General features: G+C 33.2%; 1 protein-coding gene across 1 annotated transcript; it reads left to right on the top strand.

Annotated features, from left to right (window-relative positions):
• The first annotated feature begins 1,216 nt into the window (after positions 1 to 1,216).
• Positions 1,217 to 3,532, top strand: LOC110105721 (zinc finger MYM-type protein 1-like). The gene has a single exon (XM_028695975.1). The coding sequence runs from the start codon at positions 1,217 to 1,219 to the stop codon at positions 3,530 to 3,532; it is 2,316 nt and encodes a 771-aa protein (XP_028551808.1).
• Positions 3,533 to 9,074: the final 5,542 nt, after the last annotated feature.

The following is a 9,074-nucleotide window of genomic DNA, read 5'->3' as shown; positions in this document are numbered from 1 at the left end:
ATACATCATTGTAATTGTTAGTTGCTACATGAAAACTTGATAATAACATATTTCAAAATAACAAAGAGATTATGTCATTACATTGAAGATACAACAAACTATGACAAGTTTTGTTCCTCTTCTAAAATATAGAATATTATTGGACACGGGCGTAACTCTTTACAGGTGAGGGGGGGGGGGGGGGGGGGGGGGGGGGGCCACCCCCCCCCCCTAAAAAAAATTAATTAGACTTAGGGAGATTTTACCAAACTGTCCCCCTCCCTCAGATTAATGGCTTGCCCTAGCCGATCCCGATCCACACTTTCTCCCTTTCTCCCAAATTATTTCCCGCAGTCAGCAGCCCCTCTCGTCATAGATCGCAAGTTCGCTGCCGCCCGCACAGCTCCATTTCGTCGGACATTTCGCTGGATATTTCGCTCGCTGGCTTGGCCTATCCACATATCTCACCACACAGCTCCATTTCGCCGGATATTTTGCCCGAGTGAGAGCTGATCAGAACCCCTAGGCAGTTTGACACTCGCCGGCTTGGCCTTCCACCTTCGTTGACTCCTTACTCCTTAGGAAGGTCGCTGTAGAGTGCAGAGCGTTTGTGTCACCGGCTTTCCCATATTTCAGCTCAGCGATTCAGCCTTTCATTTAGGTATTTCGGATTTTTTACATTTCAAAGTTTTGATGTCAGAACTTATGTCTTATATTTTGTGTTTTTCAATTTTCTTTAGTCTTATTACAGTTTTCCTAAGTTTATATTTTGTGCTTTTCAATATCTCTCTCTACTCTTAATCTTCACAAGTTTCCCTTGTATATGACATATGTGGAAGATATTCTTTGTCAATCGCCATAATTAGTCCTAGGCACAGATAAAATCTATTGACATCTAAGGTGGAAACAATGAGGTCATCATCAATTAACTGTTCTCATCCCTAACTTTTTCAATCTTGTCTTCCTTAGTGGTCTTAATCTCAATGTGATATATCGATACAATGTGTGCCTTATAATAAATTTTTATGTGTCATATTCACTGGTTAATGTTATCATTGTTTATCTAGCACTATTATTAGACCTGGGAATAATGCTTCTTTCTCTCGAATTCATGATAAAATTTTTTTCCTTTGTTTTCTTTACTTTGTTGATCAATCATATTATATAAGGATTTCTAAATTATGTAAAGATCTCTTTGACCGTTCTCAAAGAACAATTTTTTCATAGGATTTATCAAATGGAACGTTATTTAAAGAGGAAAGAACCTCTGGAAACTGATATTAACAATCTCCCTGTTGATCCTGGAATTCGACCTTCAATTTGGAGTTACGATGTAAATGAAAGAGATAAAATTCGGAGAGCATATCTGTTGAAGGGACCCCATCAACCGAAAAGTCATCAATTCCCTCAAATAGTATTTGGCAATCTTACACGTAGATTTAATCCGAAATGGTTTGAGGAATATCCTGTTTGGTTAGAATATAGCGGGCAGAAAGATGCTGCTTTTTTTTTGTATTGCTACTTGTTCAAACCTCAAGATAAAACTATTATGGGACAAGGTGGGGGAGACTCGTTCATTGGAGAAGGGTTCAGAAATTGGAAGAAGAAAGAAAAACTATTAAGTCATGTTAGAGAGCATAATAGTGCACATAATAAGGCTAGACACAAATGTGAAGATCTGATGAAGACAAAAGAACAAAGTCTTCATGTTCTATGGTTGAGCAAAGATGAGAGAAATAGAAAAGATTATAAGGTTATGTTGACTGCTACAGTTGATTGTGTACGATTTTTGTTGCGCCAAGGGTTATCATTCCGTGGGCATGATGAGTCTTCTGGATCAGAGAATCGAGGAAATTATTTGGAGCTATTTGATTTTCTTAGTAATCATAATGATGAAATAAAGAAAGTTTCATCTGCATATTCAAGCTCTAATTTGAAGTTAACTTCACGAGAGGTCCAGAAAGAAATTTGCTCTGCTGCAGTTGCTGAAACTTTGATATCAATCATGAAAGATATTGGTGACTCCTACTATGCCATTTTGGTAGATGAATCTCATGATGTTTCTACAAAGGAACAACTGGCTGTTGCAGTGAGATATGTGGATAGTCTAGGGCAAGTTGTTGAAAGGTTTATAGGCATTAAGCATGTCGCATCGACTAATACTGTTGCCTTAAAAGAAGCCATGGAAGATATACTTGCTAAACACTCATTGAGTATACATAGGATTCGAGGTCAAGGATATGACGGAGCATCTAATTTGCGTGGAGAGTTTCATGGTTTGAAGGCCTTAATACTTAATGATAATCCTCATGCATTCTATGTTCACTATTTTGCTCATCAGCTTCAACTATGTTTAGTGGCTGTAGCTAAAAATCATTGGCATGCGAAGCATCTTTTTGAGATTACTTCAAGAATTGTTAATACATTTGGAGCTTCATGTAAGAGGAGTGATGCTCTTAGAGCAATTCAACATGATAAAATAATGTTTCATTTGTCTAAAGGAGAGTTAAAGAGTGGTAGAGGTTTGAACCAAGAGACAAGCTTACAACGAGCTGGTGACACCCGTTGGGGTTCACATTTTCATACATTAATTAACTTGAAGAAAATGTATGCTTCAGTAATTGAAGTTCTTGAAATTATCAAAGAAGATGGGGTACATGATCAACAAGATGTTGAAGCTGGTGTTCTTATAAATGCTATGGAATCTTTTGATTTTATACTTGCTCTACACTTATTGATTGATATTTTAGGTGTCACCAATGAATTATCACAGGCCTTGCAAAGAAAAGATCAGGATATATTGAATGCAATGAAGTTAGTGCAAATGTCTAAACAACAATTACAGATGATAAGGGATAATGGATGGAATTCCTTATTGGAAGAAGTATCGCATTTTTGTAATGTTTTTGAAGTTGATGTTCCTGTTATGAGTTCTACATTCAAAGCCCGTCGACGATCTGCACGTAGAAATAATGATGCAACAAATTTACATCATTATCGAGTGGAATTCTTTTATACTATCATTGATATGCAACTTCAAGAGCTGAATAATAGATTCTCTGAAGCCAGTACTGAATTGCTTCTTTGTATGTCATGTCTAAATTCAAGTAACTCATTCTCTGCTTATAATAAGGAGAAATTAATTCGGCTTGCAGAACTATATTCAGTCGATTTTTCTATTATGGAACTTGTGGCTTTAGAGCACCAGCTATCGACATACATTCTTGATATGAGTTCAAGCGAGGAGTTCTCATCTTTGGATAACATTGCTGATTTAGCAAAACAATTTGTTAAGGCTAAAAAAGATATCGTGTACCCCTTAGTTCATCGGCTTCTTATTTTAGCATTAACTTTGCTCATTGCCACCGCTACAGTGGAGAGAGCATTTTCAGGAATGAAAATTGTTAAACATAGATTGCGCAGTAAAATGGGTGATGATTGGCTCAGCGACTGTCTAGTTCCATATATTGAGAAAGAAGTATTTGATTTAGTTCCAAATGAAGTTGTAATGCAACATTATCAGAAGATGCAAAATAGAATGCAAAGCTTGTAATTTTTATTGCAATATAATGAATGCAATGAAGTTAGTGCAAAAGTCTAAACAACAATTACATTTTTGTAATGTTTTTGAAGTTGATGAGGGATAATGGATGGAATTCCTTATTGGAAGAAGTATCGCATTTTTGTAATGTTTTTGAAGTTGATGTTCCTGTTTTGAGTTCTACATTCAAAGCCCGTCGACGATCTGCACGTAGAAATGATGATGAAACAAATTTACATCATTATCGAGAGGAATTCTTTTATACTATCATTGATATGCAACTTCAAGAGCTGAATAATAGATTCTCTGAACCCAGTACTGAATTTCTTCTTTGTATGTCATGTCTAAATCCAAGTAACTCATTCTCTGCTTATAATAAGGAGAAATTAATTCAGCTTGCAGAACTATATTCAGTCGATTTTTCTATTGTGGAACTTGTGGCTTTAGAGCACCAGCTATCGACATACATTCTTGATATGAGTTCAAGCGAGGAGTTCTCATCTTTGGATAACATTGCTGATTTAGCAAAACAATTTGTTAAGGCTAAAAAAGATATCGTGTACCCCTTAGTTCATCGGCTTCTTGTTTTAGCATTAACTTTTCCCGTTGCCACCGCTACAATGGAGAGAGCATTTTCAGCAATGAAAATTGTTAAACATAGATTGCGCAGTAAAATGGGTGATGATTGGCTCAGCAACTGTCTAGTTCCATATATTGAGAAAGAAGTATTTGATTTAGTTCCGAATGAAGTTGTAATGCAACATTATCAGAAGATGCAAAATAGAATGAAAAGCTTGTAATTTTTATTGCAATATAATATCTTGTTTGAATTTTGTTATAAATATATTTTTTTTATCTTTTTATAATTTTTCCCCCCTAAGAATTAAGGCTGGTTCCGCCCCTGTTGTTGGATATAATGATAATGATTGGAATGAAGATTTTGATGTTAGAAGAGAAGCACTAAGTTCGTGGTTTTCATGGGATCGAGCATATACTTTCACATTGATAATAGAATAGATATAGCCCAACATTTGACTATCAACTTGTAAATTTGAACATTTCACTAACATTTTGTGTATTTTTCGTGTAATTTGACTAAAAACATTGTTGAGAAAATTATTTTTTTCACAACAGAAACTTATTGATAACAAATCAATACTTGTATTGGCATAGTATCCTATCTTTATTATAGTACAAGTCTATAAACACATGTTATCACTATATCAAAGAATGTGTTGTAAGAATTAAGATAGAATTAAAATATGTAATGTATCATGATCAAATAACAGACATCTTTGATAAACCCCTCAGGCTAGAAACTTTATTAAGTTTTAAGGCATTCATCCGTTGAAAAAATTTTCTGGCTCCGCCACTGGGTTCCGCCCCTGTTGTTGGATATAATGATAATGATTGGAATGAAGATTTTGATGTTAGAAGAGAAGCACTAAGTTCGTGGTTTTCATGGGATCGAGCATATACTTTCACATTGATAATAGAATAGATATAGCCCAACATTTGACTATCAACTTGTAAATTTGAACATTTCACTAACATTTTGTGTATTTTTCGTGTAATTTGACTAAAAACATTGTTGAGAAAATTATTTTTTTCACAACAGAAACTTATTGATAACAAATCAATACTTGTATTGGCATAGTATCCTATCTTTATTATAGTACAAGTCTATAAACACATGTTATCACTATATCAAAGAATGTGTTGTAAGAATTAAGATAGAATTAAAATATGTAATGTATCATGATCAAATAACAGACATCTTTGATAAACCCCTCAGGCTAGAAACTTTATTAAGTTTTAAGGCATTCATGAAGCTATAAATTAAGTTTTAAGGATGGATGTTAAGTCTAAAATTTTATTGTAGATAGCAGAAGTCTCTCATTATGAGACACATGAATGATTGTAATTAAATATAGTGATGTCTATTGAGGTAAAGATTTATATGATAGAAAGAGCACCATAAGATGTGTGTTCTTTATAACATTGAGATATTTGTTTTTTTTTAAGATGATTCTTTCAGTTACATTTTTCTTCTGCTTAATATAAGTCTAAAATTTTCATACAATTGATAGAAACCTTTCTTTTATGGAGTAGTAGATGGGAGATTTTAGTCAGGGGTGAAACCAGCCTTGATTTTTAGGAGAGGGGCAAACTTACTTTTTCTTTCAAAAATTTTTATAACACCTATACACAAAGTGTTTAATTCTTTACCAATATACTGCAACACACCACGTCATATTTGACAAATCACTAATCACTCACAGGTATTAAAAAATGATCCATCAAGAAAAATGAGGATTAATTTATAATTTCTAACCATTAAAATCAATCATCACAGTTTAAAATAATCATGCAAGTTTTTCTGACTTAATTTTTTTGCGATCTCCTAAGTTGATTGAATCTAATATAAATATATATATATATAATATAATAGACCTTTGACTCTTCTGTTTTAAGTTAAAAAATCAGCAGTAAAAAAAGCAGAAAATACTCTTAATAGATAGTACGAAGAATAGAAAGCTAAAATTGCAACTCTTAAAGCTGGGCTTTTGTAGGCTGTAAAAATATAGAAACTTAGGTTTTGTTGAAACAACTTTCTTACTGCTTTTTAAAGCCGTTTTGTTAGAAATTTTTGTATTAAAAAATTGCTTTTGAAAGCATTAAGAAAGCTGTCACAAACGAAGCCTCAGTAAAGATCCTCACAAGTATGTATCAAGCTCTCTCAAATTCAAAGCTTGTAATTCATACATATGTACTGAGAAATGTGAACATTTTTCATAATGAGCAAACGAAATGCACGAAGAAGTGGCTAAGTAGTGGGCTTGCAATTTACTTGGTGCATGAAAAGTTGTTGGCAAGGGCGAAAAATAAGTTGGAGGGGACAAATTACCTAATAACCCATGAAATAAATGGGATTCCACCCATAATTGTAGTAAATTCTGAGAAGCTGGCAGAAAATTTCTTCATTTATTGTTGTATATGAAACTCTCTATCGTCTCTTATAAATAGGGATGCTCATCCACTATTTTGCATCAATTGAAGTTAAAATCTACAGAAAGCTTTTTCCATCCAAATATCTTCTCCATCTTAACTTCTCCAACAATGACTTCATTCCAACTTCCATTAACATATTTGTCCTCCCAAATGATAGACTTCCCTATAGGTCAACTACGAAGGGTGAATAAAATAGTAGAGGAAACTTAAATAATCGACCATTGGCAAGCATAGATAACATCCTTGAAAGTTTCTAAGGCAAATAAAGTACCTATGTAGGCAAAATAATTAGCTTATAACATGTCGTACTAGCTCGAAATTATTACATGCGGTCTTCAGACGCTGTCCGGAGGACAATTAGGACGTGCCACATCACCAATTCACTGTGTATTGTTGCTCTGTACCTTTATGTATTGGGTGACATGGCACGTCCTGATTTGCCTCCGAACCGTCCGGTGATCACACGTAATAATTTCTCCGTACTTGCAAGATGCAAGATTCATGAAGAAAACTTGAATATGTTGATTGAGTTTAAGGTAAGCAACAAATAGAATCCCACGAAGATCTCTATGAAAAGACAGCCCATAAAAGAAAAAAAAACAAATTTTATTATTTAATAATAAATAAAAACATATCTAATTAGGCATTTCATATGTAAGATTAATATAAAAGTTGATTTAAAAGGATTTATTTCCACTACATTAATGATTGAGTCTTCATTGGGAAAGTTTTCTTATTGCTTTCTAAAACAGCTTTTTAGTACAAAATTTTTTTAGTTCAATAAATTTTTGTACGTACAAAAAAACTATTTTAAAAAACAATATGAAAGTTGGTCCTAACCAAGCCTTCACATCATTTTAGCATAGATAAATAAAAGTAATATATATTGCCATAATAAAACAATTAGACCATAAGAAAATAGCATGGTACTAATTTTATATAATAATATAGCTTTTATTAAGTAAAAATTGGATATGAAAAGAGAAAAAAATCAGATATTAACTGCTCCAATGAAAGGAAACCAGCAAAAGTTCAGTGTGCAATAAAGAAGACATAAAATACATGGATTCAATAATATATATAGTTACACACTTACACACATGACAAAATGTACAAACTGCTTAACATGATAACCTAAATAGATAAAAAAGAGAAGAAAATAAAGAAGAAGGGAATAGAGACAAAACCTACACATTCATCCCCCCAACTGATACAATGGAGATGAACAACAACTAAATAGCACACAAATCAACTTAATTTACAAATACATCATAAATACAAACTAATAGATAATTAGTGAGATCAAGCTTTCAATCGCCAATTACTAAGTTGATTGTAATGTATTGTTAACTCCATCTTAATCAAACAATTCACTTTAGACTACATACTATGAATGAATCTATGAGAATTCAATCATAGATTTTAGAAGTGAATTGTATGGCTATGAAGGAGTTAATAATATCACTACGTACGCAATTAACCAAATAACCAGCGCTAGCTATGGAGAATCAAAATCAATCATCATCTCACTTGGATATAATAAACTTAATCAAACATTATTGTTGATGCTTTAGTATGAAATTAGTGGCCAACGCCAGGGCTGTGACCTGGTACTGATGGTCGAGAATCATCAGTCACCACTGCATCGGCGTTGTTTCCATTGATGTCTACTTCAACCGGGCCATCTACCATCTCACCTTTGTTATTGGGACTGATACTATCTTCCTCTAAGCATCTCTTGTACATTGTATTATTTTTCTCTATCAAATGCCTTCCCTCGCAACTCATAGATTGATAATGAACAAGGATGAGTATGACAAGGAAAGCAAAAGTGTAGGACTTAATGCTAGCCATGAGTGAGATAGCTAGGAGAAGAAGAAGTTGAAAGCTAAAAGGAAAAGGAAGATAGTGGCAATGGAAGAAGATCCTATTATACCTCAGCTAATGGGGAAGAGATTCTTGCTCCTTCCAAGCTCATGGACATGCTTTTATAGAGGTTGTTGAGCATTTTATACTATTATTCTAATAATAAAAAAATCAATCTCATTTCACAATATATATATATATATATATATATATATTACCTCACCTCATTAACTACCTCACTTAATTATTTGGCCATAAAGAAATTGAAAGAGGGGAAGATCTTCTTAACTATCATGAGGCAAAAAGAATAATTGTGTAGGAGTTTTTAACCTTAGTGGTGCTATCAGCTTTTTTGGCCTCTCCATTACAAACATAGATCTCTTCTCTATACAGCCTTTTACCATCTCCAACTTGTGCGGACTATTTAATTACTATAAGAATTCTCAAGTTGCATTGCATTCATTCTAACAAGAGAATAGGAATCAAATGACATATTTAATTATTTCAAATATAATTTAACATATAATCACTTTTAAGTTTCGATTGGAATAATTTTCTTACTATTTTTTAAAGCAATTTTTTATTACAATTTTTTTTTAAAAGCAGCAAAAAAATAGTTATCTCAAACGAAATCTTAGTTTTATTTATCTCTAAATTTCTTGCTTAAAGTAATATA

Source organism: Dendrobium catenatum, unplaced genomic scaffold (assembly GCF_001605985.2).
Source record: "Dendrobium catenatum unplaced genomic scaffold, ASM160598v2 fragScaff_scaffold_716, whole genome shotgun sequence".
NCBI lineage: Eukaryota > Viridiplantae > Streptophyta > Magnoliopsida > Asparagales > Orchidaceae > Dendrobium > Dendrobium catenatum.
Note: the sequence above shows the minus strand (reverse complement) of the source record. Positions and strands in the feature narration are given on the sequence as shown.

Excerpts from the sequence above, each read along its gene's own strand:
- LOC110105721 (XM_028695975.1), top strand. The coding sequence starts at position 1,217 with ATGGAACGTTATTTAAAGAGGAAAGAACCTCTGGAAACTGATATTAAC.